This window comes from Pteronotus mesoamericanus, unplaced genomic scaffold (genome assembly GCF_021234165.1).
Source record: "Pteronotus mesoamericanus isolate MK-2021 breed Mesoamerican mustached bat unplaced genomic scaffold, CSHL_Meso_final contig_20, whole genome shotgun sequence".
In the NCBI taxonomy this organism is placed as follows: Eukaryota; Metazoa; Chordata; class Mammalia; order Chiroptera; family Mormoopidae; genus Pteronotus; species Pteronotus mesoamericanus.
Window position 1 is genome coordinate 44,950,002 of NW_026555085.1, and position 18,526 is coordinate 44,968,527.

Consider the following 18,526-nt stretch of genomic DNA (forward strand, 5'->3'; position numbering starts at 1 on the left):
AAAGAATACCAAATGTAAACACAAAGAAATTCATTTTGACAAAGAACAAAGTATATAGCATGAAACTGTTTCGTTAAAAAGGAACATTTCAGCTTGACCTAAGAACAAGTCCTAAATGAGATTTAACTCGTCAATCAGAAAAAAAAATTGCCAAACATATGCTATGTGCAAATCATGACAGTATAAAGGCCAAGACACACATGAGAAACTGCAGATAGGTCATCCTGGCTAAAGCATAATACACAGTGAAACAAGAGTAGATCAAACCATTTTACAAAATAGAAAAGGGTTTAAATATACAGTATACACTCTACAGCAATCATTAATTTTTGTTTAGTAGGGAGGTAACAATAAGAATTGTGAAATTAACATAGGAGCAGTATATAGGATGGGCAGTATACAGGATAGGTCGAAACTGTGAAATCATTAAGGAGAAAGGGGGAAAAAAAGTGAGATAACCTCAGAAGCAGCAATGAAGGCAACAGGCTATCATTCAAAAAAACACAAGAGTAATCAACAATGTATCTAAAAGTAAACTGTATTTTAATTTTCAGATTCTTGAGTTTTCATAATCACTTACATGGTTAATAGACTATTAAAAAAGATTTCAGTTTTAAAAATACTCTCACAGCACTTGTGAACATATCAATTAATGTATCAGTACTCATACTTAGATATTTAAGGTGAAATTTAGTGCATGAAAACAAAATCACTCAAACTTTGTAGTAGAAAACTGTATTACCTTTCTGACTGGCTTTAACTATCACCTCTATGTGCTTCAATGCTGCTTTTAATAGTTTCTTGGTTATAATAGATGGAATATCCACCTAGAAAAATTCAACATTAAAATAAAACTTTTAAAGTAATTATCACTAAGTTACAAAGGCTGGAACACTATATATATTTAAGATATTGGAACTATATATATTTAAGATATATGGTCTTAAAAATTAGAGGCATTATTTGGAATCTTTTGAAAACAATTTAAAGAGCACTTTATATTCTTAGATTATATTGACTGTAACCAGGGAATTTTTCTACCACAGTAATAAAAATGTCATAATATGCATACCCTATATACTAAATTTTTCTCACAAAATATCTTTATTCATGACTTATTTCTTTAAAGTGCTTTAAATGCATGCAAGGAAAATCTTAAGTAACTTACCATCCCTTTGAGGCTATAAACTTGTGTTTATGAAGGTTACCTGTAAATGAACTTTTTCATTCATCTGACAAGCTAAATCCTGGTTTTAAGATATATGAAAGCCTTCTATTTTACAATAAAATTAAGTTTCATCATTCCCCATAGACATTTTTCAATGTAAAGGCTGGAAACTGTAGTGACTATGTTAGGTTAGCAAGAAAAGTGTTGAGGGCTTACATGAGCACACATAAAAGAAACACAAAAAAAGTAACTAAAAATGAATTGCAAATAAAATAAATCACCATAAAGCATGTTTACTGGACTTTGACATTTGACAGGCTTATCTTCCACTACCAAACTCAACATATTCTATTTTCCCTTTATCAAAAGCATGATGAGAAAATTTCATCACAATAGTGTTAAGTTTTCTGTTAACTTTTCAATTATTTTTAAATTGCATATTAAAGAGGAAAAAAAATCACAAGCTGATAGATTTAATAAGCATGATGGATCATAAACTCCCAATTTTTAGTAATTTACTAATAAAACCCAGAGCAGTTTATATGTATCTTTTGGCTATACAAGATCACTGTCAAATAAGAGGGGTTATTTTTGCTAGTATGCCTTGTTGCAAAATAACATTATTCTTCATTTTTCTCTGGCCTCTTTGTACTCAGTGATTATTAACTATTCTCATATTTATCAAATAAATAACATGTTTTAGTTTTCAAACATTTTATAGTCTTATCTTCTGAGACTACAGTCTTTTAAAGACTTAAGAATCAAAATGGTAAAATAATGGGTTTGTCGCTGAACTTTAATTTTAAAAAAAACTGTGGATCTTAAATGATTCATTGTTTTCATCGTCCCCAAACTGCCAATTTACATCATTCAGACAATGGTATGAGGACAGATCATTGTAGTAGGAATACGATGGCCCAGGCCTAATCCTTTGCCCATTAACTACCCCTGACACTTTGACAAAGTTACTAACTTTTTATTAAAATGGGTATGATAATGACCTATTTATTTCCCAGGATAGTGAGACAGATAAAATAAAAGAAAGAATATATAGCATAACAACTCAAAAAATACTTGCAGCCTTGGCTGGTGTGGCTCAGTGTACTGAGTGCCAGCCTGCAGACCAAGGGGCCACTGGTTCAATTCCTAGTCTAAGGCACATGCCAGGGTTGCAGGCCAGGTCCCCAGTAGGGGGCGCACAAGAGGCAACCACACATTGATGTTTCTCTCCCTTTCTCCCTTCCCCTCTCTAAAAATAAATAAAATCTTTTTTAAAATTTTGCAAATTATACACCTGATAAGTGAATATATAATGAACACTTACAACTCAATAATAAAAAGACAAAGAGCCCAGTTAAAAATGGGCAAAGGATTTGAAGACATTTCTAAAAAAATGATACACAGATGGCCAATAAGCAAATGACAAGATGTTCAACATTATTAGTCAGCAAGGAAATGCAAATTAAAACCATAGTGTGATACAACCCACCACCATGGTTAGAATCAAAAAGTGAGATAACTACTACTTCTGGCAAGAATGTGGAAAAATCAGAATCCTAAAACACTGCTGGTGGGATTGTAACACGGTGCAGCCATTTTGGAAAGCAGCCTGGCAGTTCCTCAGAAAGTTAAATAAAGAGTTACCATTTGACTCAGCAATTAAAATCCTGGGTGTATAGCTAAGACAAATAAAAACATATATCTCCCCCAACCGCACCCAAGAAAAACTTGTAAACAAATGCTATGGCACCATTATTCATAACTACCATAAAGTGAAAACAATCTACAGGTCCATCAACTGATAAATGAATAAAGAAACTGTGGCATATTCATAGAATGAAATATTATTCAGACATAAAAAAGAATGAGGTGCTGATACATGCTACAACATGACAGACAATATTAACTAACCTTAAAAACATTACACTAAGTAAAAGTAATCAGTCACAAAAGACCACAGATTATATGTGGTCATTTATATGAAATGACCAGAATAGACAAATCTACAGAAACAGAAAACAGGCTGGTGGTTGGCTGAGGCTAAAGGGATGGGGGGAAAAGGGTTTTTGACTAAAGGATACAAGGTTTCTTTTGGGGTGATACAAATGCTCTAAAATTGACTGTGGTGATGACTGCATAACTGTGGGAATATTCTAAAACAATTGAGTTGTACACCTTAAATAAGTGAATTGTAAGGCATATAAAGTATATCTCAATAAAGTTGTTACCCCAAAAATACATATAGCATACTCCAAGTATGAGGTGCTGTAATTTTAAAATCTCAAAGCCTAACATAGCAGAGGTCTTCTATTAATACCTAGAGGTGATTTCACTGTACTGAGTCATCTTTTTGATCAATTTATTTTATTGACTTACTCTAAGTTAAAATTTAACTAATTTATAATTAACCAATTGATATTTCTTACTAAACCTTTTATTCAGTTTAAATTGTCTACTATTAAACTGTCTACTACTGTCTCAGAACCTTTTTTAAAGTAGTATGATTAATGTTTATCAACATTTTTCTATTTACAAAAGTGACAAATGCACAATGCAGTAACAATGGTGAACGAAAGAAATTCATGGAAAGAACCAAATACCTGCATCAACTCACCACTGTAATAAGAGTTAACAGTGATAAGAATATATATGACCTTAATATACATATTAACAAGTTTTAATATGTGAGCTTTGTTTTCAAAATGGAAAAATGCTCCATGTATTATTTTCCAGCCTCTCTCTTTATATAATTAACTTAACTATATAATTTCCAATGGAAATAAATACTACTCGACAGAATGATTTTTCATGCCTGGGTAGGATTCTATAGTTGGCTTGTATTATACTAAATAAACAACAATCTTATTTAAAAAAATTTTTCATTATACTGAAATGAATTCTTGACATACATTTTTATATAAACTCTGATTATTTCTTTAAAATATATTATTAAAAAATGGAATTAAATTTGGGACTATAACATTTTAAATCTTTTAACAGAAATTCCCTGAGTGCCTTCCAGCATAAGAGTTATACCAATTTGGATTTGTACTTGCTTTGGCTGTTTTCCCACAGTAACCATTACTAGATATTATCACTTTTTTATCTTCCCAATGTGATAGGCAAAAGAATCGTATCTTATCAAAAATATAAATTTATTTGATGAGACCACATAGTTCCAAGTATTCATTGGTACTTTATATTTTTTTGTGAACTCCTTATTGATATGTTTTGCATTATATTTTCTACAGTGGTTGACTATATTTTTCATTTCTAAAATATGTATATAAACATTTAACAAGATTTATCTTTATTTATTTAATTATTAATAGCAGAGATATTATATACCAATTTACTGTCAGTATTTTCAATTCTATTGAATTGACAAGACTGTAGACAAGTATGTATACCTACAGTCAACATACTATAAGAGTATCTGCAGGCAAAGACCCAAACATATATAAAGTATGGTTCAAACACTTTTTTAAAAAGTAAATCATAATCAGTACCGTTTACACAGTAAATTCATCAAAATTGAACATGACTGTTTTTCTTACAGTTGCCTTTTTATTTCTAATTGCCACAAACCAAGATATCCAAGCATTAAAGTAAAACTGATCAATGAATAGAGTGATCCATTCATCCTTTAATCTTAAAAAAAAGTAAAAAGTGAAGAAAATGCATACAGTATAGGATAAAGTAAATAAAAGATTTTTAAAACTCTTTAGTAATATAAAATTTCCAAAGTTCTCATTATAAACATATACCTTGTGAATCCTTCGAATTAAGACAGATGCAAAAAACCGTAGTGTAATCCTCAATTCATCAACAAATGACTCATCATCTGTTACATCCCTTCAATTCAGGAGAAAAACAAGCATTTAGAAATTCAGAGAAATACACAACTTCATTTTCTAGAAACCAAGGAAACCCTAATGGGTAGCTCAGTTGGTTAGAGCACTGTCCCCATATGCCAAGGTTGTGGGTTCAATCCCCAATCAGAGCACATACAAGAATCAATATACACATAAATAAGTGCAACAACAAATCTCTCTCTCATCTATCTTTCTATCTCTATCTCTCTTCCCCCACTTTTTCCCTCCCTAAAATCAATTTTAAAAATTAAAAAAAAAGAAAAAAACACAGAAACAACAGAAAGTCTAGAGCTTCCTGTTTTTTCCATATACTAATGCTATTTTTCTTTTGTTTAACAAATAACATATTACATTACAGAATAAAAGACAGAAATACATACAGAAGAAAATAAACATCTCCCATAATTCTAGTACCAAGACAACCACTATTAACTACACTGTAGTATACAAGGTCTGTCAGGAAGAAGTCCAGCCATTGTTAATAACAAGAACAGTTTGCATGACATCAATGTAACCTGGCAGCCAAGGAAAGTGGATTTTGAAATGTGCATGTGTGAACAATGACAACTTCATTGTAATAGTCAGTGGGGGCAATAGATGCCGCTGAATGAGCATGTATGTTGTGTGGCTGTTACATTCAAAATGAGAAACTAGAGCAATGAATCTGCATCAAATTTGCATTAAGCTTCAATTTTCCTCTGCAGAAACAATTTGGATGACTCATGACGACACGACCGCTCATCCATCACATCTCGTGCAGAGTTTTTTGGTAAAACATCAAATAACCCAGGTGACTTAGTCCTGCCACAGCCAGGTTTGGTGCTCTGAGATTTCTGCCTTTTCCTGAAACTAAAATCACCTTTAGGAAACAGATTTCAGACTGTCAATGAAATTCAGGAAAATACAACTGGGCGGCTAATGGCGACTGAGAGAACTGTATGAGGTCCCAAGGTGCCTACTTTGAAGGTGACTGAGGCATCATTGTCCTATGTACAATGTTTCTTGTATTCTGTATCTTCTTCAATAAATGTCTCTATTTTTCATAGTACATGGCTGGATACTTTCTGGACAGACCTTGTACATTTCCGTGTAGACATCTATATGTATAGTCATATTTTTACAATACCAATACCAAGATCATTTTTTAAGCATCATCAAATAAATTTCTAAGAAACAAAACAAGGAATAATTTTGGAGAAGCAATAGAATTAAATTAATATACAATTAGTTTAAAATATTTACAGATTAATAATATAAACTAATTCCAAATGTAGGGGAAAAAAGTGTTTTAGTTGGAAAAAAAGAACCTGAAATTCAAACTTTTTAAAAAGAATGACCCATGGACATGAACTAAGGCGGGGGGGGGGATGCTGGAGGGAAGCGGGGTGCAGGGTAGAAGAGTATAAAGGGGAGAAAAAAATGGGACAACTGTAATAGCATAATCAATAAAATACACTGAAAAAAAACTCAAACTTTTTTTTAAAAACATTTGACAACGTTCTCCTAAGAAGGTACTTTTCATTTTTCTGAGGTCTTGAGGTCCCTAAAAGAATTAGAACACTTCCCTATTCAAAGTAAGGAAGAAAAGTATGTGTAATGGTGATATCCTGAACTTGATGATGGTGCTGTTAGATCCGATGGTAGAATAAGGAAGATAATCTTACCAACCATCCTTCCCACTATTAACCCCACATAAGGGGTTGTTACATCATCAACAGCTATACTAAGAAAAAAATACATACTTTAACATTTAGAAATATAGATTTTATGTCTGAAGAGCCATAATGTGGGGGCTGGGAAGAAGTCGTCTACACAGCCATTAGCTTTATTTAAATGGCAAATACTCCATATTTAACACAGAATCCAACATAAAAAATTAATTTACATTGCTTTTCAGGAAAATATGACACACAAACTGGATATTCAATTTCTCAATTTCTTTTAACACACTCCAGATCTATTCAACTACTGGCATTTTTTAATTAGAAAATTCAAAATATACTGAAACAATATAAAATTAGGGTACATATCATTAAATATTGCATCTGTAATTTCTAAGTGTTCAAATATATAACTAAGTATTTGATGCTTATGTAAGATAACATGTATTTATTAAATGAGATAACTTGGATTTATAATTCTCTATGTATTTTGATATTTAGAGTATTTTCTATATTCTGCAAGATACAAGACACTTGTATATCCATAACAGATATAAAAAACAAAGTTACTTTGAAAAACAAAATCTAATATTCCAGGAAAATTCTCTTAATATTATCTTACAATTTAATGAAACATCTAAATATAAATTTTTCTTCTAAGTGCACAATTATATTTCAAATATGAAAAGTACATACAAAATATTAAATTATTATATTAGGAGTGATGAAAAATTCTACAAGTTACTTTCTTTCAAAAAGAGGCCTAGGTTTTTTTCCTCTTTGCCATCACTAAATTATTAACTGATTGCCTACATCAGTGGTTATTAACTGAAGCCAATTATGCCTTCTAGGTAACATTTAGCAATCTCGAAAAACATTTTTGGTGATCACAACTAGGGGGAGGATGGGGTGTTACTAGTATCCAGTGCGAAATGACCAAGGGCACTGCTATATATCCTTTAATTCATAGTACAGCACTCCACAGCAAAGAATCTCTTGGCATAACATGTCAATAGTGCCACAGCTGAGAAATCCTGACCTACACTAAAACACCTATTAACACACTTCACTTAATGGTATTCACTATACCAAAGAAAAAAAGCTTTATAGAAAGAACATACCTGTACCACGGATAAACAAAGTTTTCCAACACTAATTCAAGAACCTGCATAAAAATTATGTTTTAAAGAAAAATTAATTAACTAAATCTGGGAAATAAACTACTAAGTAATATATAATATTATTGAGAACCAATTTTATTAGCCCAATTACTAACACATACATGATAAAATGCCTATGTCAACCTTATATGGTGGTTGTGATGATCAAAGAGAACATATGAGAAAACACTTCAAAAACTATAAAACTCCATTAAAATTACTATTCAAATGACATAGACATTTCTAAATACCTGCTTTAAAAAAAAAATCACACATTAAATTGTTTCTGACTCTGAAGCTTCACTAAACCAAGAAAGTTCTTTGGAAAGAAGGAAAATAATAAACTACTCCTTTGTATCCTTAACTCTTTCTGTAAGTCAGTATTCCCAAGATAAAATTAAGAAGTAAGTAGCTAAGACTTGTTTGACTCCTTTTAAGGGGGTCAAAATTAGGTGTCAGTGATTCCTTTGAAGGGAGGATAGTGGCTAGAAGGGGACAAGAAGGGAACTTCTGGGTTGCTGACGATGTTTTGTTTCTTAATCTGGGTGCTGGTTATATAGATATGTTCAGTTTATGAAAATTTTAGCAGTTCAAGTTATATATGAAAAACTAACAAAGAACAAAAGAAACCCTGGATATTAAACCTTCCATTTTTTTGAGTCTGGATATAGCAGTATGTTAATTTTTAAAAGGACTTGAAGCATTGGACAGTAATTTTAAAAATCAGCAGAGAGGGAATGAAACAATGTATCTAATCTGACTAAATAACCTATATACCTTCTCTGATAGCAGTAATGAAGGTTGTGGATTCCCTAAATATAAAGGCAAGAAGATTTAGATTTTTTATTGCAAAAACTAAACATTAGTTATATTGCCATGACTAGTGTGGCTCAGTGGATTGAGCGTCAGCCTGCGAATCAAAAGGTCGCTAGTTCAATACCGAGTCAGGGCACATGTCTGGGTTGTGGGCCAGGTCCCCAGTAGGGGGCATGTGAGAGGCAACTAATCAATGCATCTCTCGCACATCAATGTATCTCTCCCTCTTTTTCTCCCTCCCTTCCCCTCTCTCTAAGAAATAAATAAATAAAATATATCTTTTTTAAAAACCTAAACATTAGTTATATCAGCTGGGATATAAACAGGGATAGGATATCAAGAGAGGATATTAAAAAATTTACCATTAAAAATTTGGTCTTCATTCCCATATCCAGTAAGACCAATCACCAAAACCTATTGATTTTACATCCACAGTAGCTCTTTTCTACAGCCCCACTTTTCAGGTCCTCATCATCTCACCCCTATTGAGGAGCAACAGCCTCTAAATTAGTCTCCCTCATTACAAGCTAGCTGCCATCCCCATCCTCCATTAGAGCTGTCAAACTGATCTTAAACATGTATTTTGACCACATCCCTCCCTTGTATGAAACCCTCAATATATCAAGCCACAATATATCAAAGTAAGAAAAGTGGAGCTGCACTGATTTTGAAGGGGCGGGGCGGGGGGGGGGGAAGCTGCATAGCAGCAATTGAGACCGTTTATTTCCTTTTCACCTCCCACTGCATCCTGTGAGTCACATCGGAAAACTCGTTACACAGTTGAAAGTCCCTGGCTTCTGTGATCAATTAAACTTCTGCAACATGGCCCTTTAAGTCTTTTGATGACCTGATCTCTAAATGGCCATATAAAAACTGGTTAAGAATTAAGCCAGACCTGAGTTTTAGACTGAGTTCTGCTACCAACCAGTTACGAAACTTCAGAAAATTATTTAAACTCTCTAAACCCCAGTTTCAGTTAAATTATCTATAATTGCACCTACTTCATAGGCTGTGTGAGTACATGAAATAATCCAAGTACAGTGATTAGTACAGTGCCTAATATATTGTAATATATTGTCTATTCATTGTCTACATCCTCCATATTTTACTCTCCAGTTTACTGAACATTATACCTTGTTTCAAAGCCTCTCCTTTCAAAAGCTCTTTCCAAATCCTGAAATACCCTTTCCCAAACTAAGTCTGGCAAAATTCTTGACATACTTCCTAACTGCCCCTCTCAACAGTTTATGCACTTCTTCTTCTATACTAATAACATATCTTATATATTTGTTCCATTATTCCCTGTATTACATTATTTTGTAATTAGCTGCTAATACATCTAATTCCCCTCCCAGACTGAAATTCCTAGAAGGAACCACACACCTTATTTCTCTTTTCATTCCTAGGGCCTAGTCCAGCTCCTGCCTATATATAGAAAGATCTCAAAAAATGTTTTTAAATTTGGAGCTAATATTTATCAAACACCCATAAATGCCAGACACTGGGTGAAGAGTTTTGCAAAGTTTCCTTTTTTTTCTCTTTAAAGAAATAAACCACCCTAGCCCTGACTGGTGTGGCTCAGTGAGTTGAGTATCATCCTGCAAAACAAAGGGTCATGTATTCTATTCCCTCTCAGGGCACATGCCTAGGTTGTGGGCCAGGTCCCCAGTTGGGGGCGTGCTAGAGGCAATGGATCAATGTTTCCCTCTAACATCAATGTTTCTCTCCCTCTCTTTCTCTCTCCCTTCCCCTCTCCCTAAAAATAAATAAATAAACAAATAGAAATAAATGAAGTGTAAAAGACATAAAAATACTCTTGCTAGAGATCTAGTCTTCAAAAGATTTCAGATCAGCAATCTCCAACAGAAATATAATAGTTGAGCCACATACATAATTTTAAATCTATTAGCTATATTTTTAAAACAAAATAGGGTAAAATAATTTAATGATATATTTTGTTTAACTCAATATATCCACAACATTTAATCAATATAAAATATTTAATAGTATATTTTTATGTTCCTTTTTCCTAAGTCCTCAAAATCCAGTATATATTTTACACATACAGTACATCTCAACAAATTTCAGGTGTTTATTTGTAGCCACATGTGGCTAGTGGCTACCATATTGGACAATACAGTCTTAAATCACGGAATCTTGAGGATGAAAAGACCTTATAGTAGAAAAAGTCAAGAACCATATGATTTCACTCATATGTGGGATATAAAACTGAAAGCGACAAATGAACAAACAAAAACTCACTGACAGCACTATGGTGGTTTCCAGAGAGAAAGGAGGATGAGTAAGGTAGTAAAGGGTAAAGGGTGTCAAATTTATGGTGACAAAAACAGATCTGACTTTGAGTGGTGAACACACAATGCAATATATAGATAATGTATTATAGAACTGTTCACCTGAAACTTATTTAATTTTATTAAACAGTGTCACCCCAATAAATTTAATTTTAAAAAAGAAGACTTTACAGAAGAAATGAAAAAGAAAAATGCCAGGAGTCTGGCATTCATGCAGCAAAGTTTCAGCTACAGAAGGATACGAACTGGGAAAAAGGATAATTAGGCAGGATTCAGATGTTTAATGCTCTTCTTCAACTAATTACCATTCATTTTAATTCAATACACATATCTCAGCTACCAAGAATGTATCTAGCCCTGCACGTAGTGCTGGGAATAAATGAGACCCTACTGCCTGCCTTCAAGGACTTGGCTATTTCAGCAGATCAATAAAGAAGACAAGTCTCTAAAAGAAATATATATGTATATATTTCTAAAGTCTCTAAGGGGAAAATATATACATATTTTACATATATAACTATATATTTATTAACTATATAATTGGTAACTATATATATAAATATGTACCAAAAATATACATATAAAATGTGACTGGAATAAAGATAAGAGACCATGTTCTTATATTCCTACTTATGCAGAAACAGTGAAAAGAAATCCCATTCCCTGTTCTACCCTCCAGTTAGTGTCAAAACTGGGGTCATACTTCAGTAAAATATACATTTGCTCCTTTTAGCTCAGGTTCCTCCTTTTGAAATCACAACTGATTATTTCTACTGCTCTATCATAATAATTACTTCTATCATAATAATTACTTCTATTTATAGGAGTTAAGCAATAATTAGGTAGAACAGTACTTTTTTTTGGTTAAAATGTCCACTTAAATTAGACATGGGACCTAAAAACATTTCTAGCTTACCATTCAACTAGCATAGTCCATAATAATCAACTACCTTGCCAAGAGTTAATTTAGTAGCACATATTAAGATGCTCCATAATCAAATTTTCCATAGGTATTTAGTATTTCCTGCTTGAGTATATTTGGCAATGCTAATTAAATCAGTTACCTCTGAGAGAGATGCATCAACCTTAGAAGAAATTTTCATGTCTAGCCATGGCTGGTAGTTTTCAAGTAGCAAGGAAGGCCTAAAAAAAGTCATACAGTTAAATTGCTTGAAACCAAAATGTATTTGGAGAAATCAACAAATAAAAAAAGTTTAACTTACCTATGTCGTTTACATTTCACTTTGCCACAAACAGCACAGCAACGACCTTGAGGAAATAATTCTTGAAGTCCTAACCGCTAAAAAAAAGGGAAATTGGGGGTGGGGAGGATAGAAATTTGTCTTTATTTTACATACCATCTTTACTAAAGAGAATCAGTTTTTCCAAAGTTTGTAAGACAGAAGACTTTTTTTTTTAATTATTGTTTCCTTTAACACTAAAACCACTCTTTGTCATAAACACTATATGCTAAACTAAACAGAGAGCAGAAAAAAATACCTAATGAAATGCTTTACAATACCTAAGCCAAATTTCTAAGGTTACAATTCAAGTTAATTGTCACGCTCTTTTAAATTTAAAAAAAAAAATCAATCTATATTTGAAAGTAATTTTCTACTGCAAAAGTATAAGAAAAAACTATTTTCTATTTCTCCAAAACCTTTAATTCAATAAGAGAGAAGATATATGATAACCAGTAAGGTTACAGAGCACCACTTTCATGTGTTTCCTTGAGTAGAAATACCAACAAACCTGAGATGAGGGACTGCATCGATTTGAGGAATTATCAAGTAAGACTTCAAGATATCCCATTAAATCCTGATCTACACACTAGGGACTTTACGAGAGATAGATTTAATATAATACCATCTTTATCAAATTTCAGAAATACAAATTATTTTGGTTAAGCAAACAGACTATTTGTTTCTATGGAACAAAACAAATAGACAGGTAGGAAATTAACATGGTTAATTTAACCCAGAGTTTCCTAATTGTGCCTGTGCCTCAAAACCACCTTGAAAACTTTTTTAAAAAGTACTGATTACACCTTGGCTGGTGTAGCTCAGGGGATTGAGTCCCAGCCTGCAAACTAAAAGGCCTCTGGTTCAATTCCCAGCCAGGGCACATGCCTGGGTTGCAGTCCAAGTCCCCAGTAGGGGGCGCTCAAGAGGCAACCACACGTTGATGTTTCTCTCTCTCCCTCTCTTCCCCCTCTAAAAATAAATAAGTAAAATCTTTAAAAAAAAATAAAGTACTGATTACAAGGCTATTATAGAATTATTCAATCAAAATTTGTAGGGCCCAGGAATCTTTTTTTTTAAAGATTCCCAAGGGGATCCTACTGTACAACCAAATATGGGAACCTCTGTTTTAACTTACTGTCCTCATTGTTAGTATGTAGTTAAAGGACACTCTAAAATTGTGGATTCCAATTATCTGAGAATTTTGTATTTTCCTTTTATAGCTCTTCCTAGGAGAACTGTAGACATTAAAAATATACACATATGTAAATTTCACTTTGAAAATATTCTGATCTCTTCCATTATTAAGGAGTAGATGAATTTTTTAAAATAATCACTGCTTTAGCATGCTTTCAATAATAATATCAAACAGCACAGGGTCATACATACTGACTTTTAAAAATAAGGACACACAAATTTTACCTTGGGTTTGTATTTTATTGTGAAGAATATATTTGGTAAGAGAGAATCAGGCCCTAATAAGCAGTAGAATGTGACAATTCCAGCAACAAATGACCAGAAGATCATTAAAACACGAAGATACCTTAGAAATAAATGAAAATAAATATTAGAATCAAAATAAGTATAACACTAAGTTGCTCCTTCATTGATCTAATAAGTATTTATTAAGCACCTACTATATCGGACTGAAGCAGTTTCTCCAATCATGATTTTCTGTTATGTATTTATTAGCTATAAGAAACACAAAATGTATGCCATCAAAAGAACATTTCACTTAAAATATAAGGAAGTATATTTTGTAAGGTATATAAATGTCTAATCATTATGTTGTACAATTGAAACAAATGTATTGTCAACTGTAATTAAAAATAAATGTTAAAAATAAATAAATTAGAGAAAAGCTTAAAAATCAAGTCTAAGGAAGTATAAATTCTCAATATTTCATAATTTGATACCCAGGATGTCGTGTTTAACTTGCCTATAATGCATTTTTCCAGGATACCTTTTAGTGATATTATACTATTCACACCCCACCAAAATTCTGATTATTTTTCATTAAATAAAAAAAAATATTTAGCTCTGGCTAGAGTGGCTCAGTAGATTGAGTGCCAGTCTTCGCACAGAGAAGTTGCTGGTTTGATTTCCAGAGCACATGCCTGGGTTGGAGGCCAGGTCCCTGGTTGGAGGCGAGCAAGGGGCAGCCAGCTGATGTTTTTCTCCCTCTCTTTCTTCCTCTCTCCCCATCTCTCTAAAAGTAAATAAAATATTTTTTTTAAAAAATTTTACTGAGTGCCTATCTTATTCTACACAGTACTAGGCTGTGAGGATATAGCAGCGAACAGCAGTGCCATGGTCTCCATTTGCATGGAAAATGCCATCTGGTAGGTGTAACAGACAAGTATATGAGTACAATACAGTGTGATAGTATGTTCTATATTATGACAAAGTAAGCATAATATGGGAACACCTCAGGCAGAATGAACAGTCCAAATTTAAAAGGACAAAAAAGAATTTCAGAGAAAGTAATGGTTATGTAAAAACTTAAGAGTAAAAGAAAAACAACAGAAGAGCATAGTGTAGAAAAATGAGAGACTGGAGATGAGGTAGAGGAATTCAAACAAGAGAACTAGGTGGGCTAAGATCTGAGCACAATTATAAGGAAGACGTAGCTTTCAGATTAATCTAAAAAAAAAAACAAGCAGAAGCCCAATGACATTGTGTTATATAGTAAGTCATGTTAAAGTGTCAGGCAGCCCTCACACTGCACAGTTCTGATATGCACAAATTTCAGTTACCATGATTTTATGAAGCATCAGCTCCACCCCCAACTATACATAAAATGTCAATTACCACCGTATGTTTAATTGTGAGTAAATGTATCAAATATAAACTTTGGCGCTGGCTTTTCGGTCCACAAATCACTATGTAGTAAGAAGAGAATGAAGCCAGTCCACAGAGAGAAGAAAAGGCGAGGTGAATCTACTGCACACCTGTTACTAAACTCTTTTACTCAGCACTTAAAATATAAACAAGACTACTACCCACTCAAAAAACAGCAACGGCTTAATATTGCCTGCAGAATGACATACAAACCCCTTAAACCTTTATGGTCCCTTTCAATCTGGTCCCAACTCACTGTTACACCCTTATTTCTTCCCATTCCTTTATACAAAGCTTTGCTGTAATCAAAATAGCACACTTGACATCAAGCTTTAAGAGCATTATGCTAAGTGAAATAAGCCAGGAGGTGAAAGACAAATACCATATGATCTCACGTATAAGTGGAGCCTAATAACAAAACAACAAGCAAGGGAAATATAACCAGCAACACTGAAAGAACAAAGAAACCAACAGAAACGAGAGGGAAGGAGGGAGGGGGGTAGTGGGGAAAGGAAGGGGAAGGGTCAAATCAAGGACCATGTATGAAGGACTCAAGGACGGAGCCAAGGTGGGGAGGGATTGAGGGAAGGAGGTGGGAGGGACAGGGGAAAGTGGTGGCGGAGAAATGGAGACAAATGCATTTGAACAATAGAAATAATAAAAAAACAACCTATGGTAACTACCATATTGTTGTCTATGAGTTTTTGTTTGTCTCCTATCATCTCAATAAATTTATGTTTGGAAACTAACTCAAGTTATAGAGGTATTCAGAGAGAAAATAATGATATTCATGTCCATAGATGCTTATCAAAAATCATTTTAAGCCAGACAGATACGACTCAGAATTCTTACTTTTTACAATTCCTGCACAGTTTTATAGTATATATTCCATATATAACACCCCCAATGAGGTCTGATTTGGTACTCTGTAGTCAGATATTAGTATTTTTGCAGTAAAACATGAACAATAAGAAATAAGTCAGGAATAAATACTGTAAGTAGTCTCATGTCTGTTCAGTTCAAGTTTTGTCATTAAATGTAATTAATTGGTGACAAATTTAGGAAAAAATTTACTTCTTCAGAGCTTTTTTGATTTCAGAATTACAGATTAGGAATTATAGACCTGTATGTAGACTGAAAAGCAATAAACATTACGTGCAGTATGTGTGGGCTGTAACTAAGGCAAGCAATAACTAAGACATTATTTAAAAAGGAAACCTATAGCTTTAAATGTATTAACCCTGTGGTTCTCAACCAAGGGTGATTTTCCCCCCACCAGGGAACAAATGGAGACTTTTTTTTATTGTCACAACTGTGGGGAGTAGAATTGGAGGAGTGCACTATTGACATCAAGTTGCTAGAGGCCAAGATTGCTGCTAAATATCCTACAATGCACAGGACAGCCCTCCACAACAAAGAAATATCTGACCTAAATTATCAATAGTGCTGAGGTTGAGAAACCCTGCATTAATCAGACAAAAAGATCAAAAAAAAAAATGCTGAAAACCTACAAGCTAAGCATTAAGAAAGTTTGGGGGGAAAACAGCAACTTGAAATGCAAAAAAGAAAGGTCGCAGTAAAAAGAAGAAATCAATAAAGTAGACAACAACGACCAAAGATAATAAAATATAAGTTAGTTCTTTGGAAAAAATTAATAAAATAAGGAAACCTCTAACTGGATACTACTGGAAGTTACTAGGACACCAATTTCTCTAAACACTAACTAAGAGAAAACAGTAAGCATTTATCTTATTTTTCCAATTTGAACTGCTCTTCATAGAAACTAAACAGACATACTGCATGGAGTAAAGCAATTCCACTGCGAAAAAAAAAAAGGAAAAAATTTCAAATTTAAAACTACAGAAGGAATGAAAGAGTGAGAAAATCATCATGATGTAACCTATAATGAAGTAATTGATTGAGGGAATAACTAGGAGGTAAACAAATAGAAAGTTTGTTTTGGTTTTTGAAAGTTAGTTTGATACCTTACCGTGCAAATTATTAGCTATTACTACTTGAATCCACAGAAGCGAGGCTACTCCATCTTATATAGAGTAATCCTCTGATGTGGTATAATAGAATGTACACAGAGTCACTGAAGTATTCTTGTACTACACCAAAAAATCTAAATCTAAAAGAGCCTACAGATCTAACTCCCTGTCTATAAAAAATGTCAGGGTGAGAATAAAAAAACAAGACACCATGAGAAAACTATCAGCAAAATCCACACTGTGCACAAATTACCTAGTTTCTTCAAGAAGTCAAAGGCCAGGGTGGGGAAAAAGAAAAGATGATGAAGAATGGTCTAGATCAGGTTAACAAACTATGGCTTGTGGGCCAAATGCCATGTGCTTTGGTACAGCCCTCAAGCTAAGAAAGATTCTCACATTTTTAAAGAGTTCTTTAAAAAAAAATTATGGAACAGAGACCTGATGCAGTCCACAAAGACTAAAATATTTACTAAATCTGATGTGACACTATAGAAAAAAGTTTGCCAATCTTGTTCTAGATTATAAAAAATTAACAAAAGTTTAAGACATGTAGCAACCACATAAAATGACTGAACCTAGCTTTGATCCTGATTAGAACAAATGCATTACAAATTTTTACATAATTACGGTTAGGAAATTTGATTATGGACTGGTTATTAGATGATATTAACCAATTATTGTTAATTTTGTAAGGTTACGGTATCGTGTAAAAGTGATTTTTTTAAAAAGCTTAGATTTTTTAAAATATGTAAAATATTGTTGAAGCTGAGTGACAGGTGTTTGGAGGTTCCTTGTTCTCTCTTTTAACTATGTACACTCAGAAATTTTCAATAAAATAAAAAAAAAGTTTTGGCAAGATAGAAAAAGAGAGGATATAACTATATAAAATATAGAATGAAAAAGAAATAATCATGCTCTGGCTGGTGTGGCTCAGTGGATTGAGCACCAGCCTAAGAACCAGAAGGTCACTGGTTTGATTCCCAGTCAGGGCACATGCCTGGGTTGCAGGCCAGGTCCCCAGCTGGGGTCTTGCACATCAAGGTTTCTCTCCTTCTCTTTCTCCCTCCCTTCCCATACCTCTAGAAATAAAGAAAAAATTTTTTAAAAGAAAGAAATACTCATGCAGAGTCTAATGAACAAAATAAACTGAGGAACAAAATAGAAACAGACTGACAGCTGTCAAGGGGAGCAGAAGAGGGAATGGGATAAAAGAACGTGAAGGGATCCAGGGGTATTCAACCTGCGGCCCACAGGCTGTGAATGTGGCCCAACACAAAATCATATATTTATTTAAAACATTATGAGATTTTTTTTTTGTGATTACATGTTGCAATATATTTAATGTGTGGCCCAACACAACTCTTCTTCCAGTGTGGCACAGAGAAGCCAAAAGGTTGGACACCCCTGGACCAAGGAACACATATGCATAACCCATGGACACAGACAAGAGTGTGGTGATAG

At 33.3% G+C, this 18,526-nt stretch overlaps 1 protein-coding gene across 2 annotated transcripts in view; it reads right to left on the reverse strand.

Moving 5' to 3' along the window:
• The window catches only part of SNX14 (sorting nexin 14), an 84,470-nt gene that overhangs the window by 52,571 nt on the left and 13,373 nt on the right, over nucleotides 1-18,526 (reverse strand). For both annotated transcript variants that reach the window (XM_054569677.1, XM_054569676.1), the window contains exons 2-7: nucleotides 13,656-13,776; nucleotides 12,216-12,292; nucleotides 12,057-12,135; nucleotides 7,826-7,869; nucleotides 4,936-5,023; nucleotides 743-827 (exon numbers count right to left, since the gene is read on the reverse strand). In XM_054569677.1, coding sequence (XP_054425652.1) covers nucleotides 743-827; nucleotides 4,936-5,023; nucleotides 7,826-7,869; nucleotides 12,057-12,135; nucleotides 12,216-12,292; nucleotides 13,656-13,776 — 494 coding nt within the window. The remainder of the gene's footprint in view (nucleotides 1-742; nucleotides 828-4,935; nucleotides 5,024-7,825; nucleotides 7,870-12,056; nucleotides 12,136-12,215; nucleotides 12,293-13,655; nucleotides 13,777-18,526) is intronic.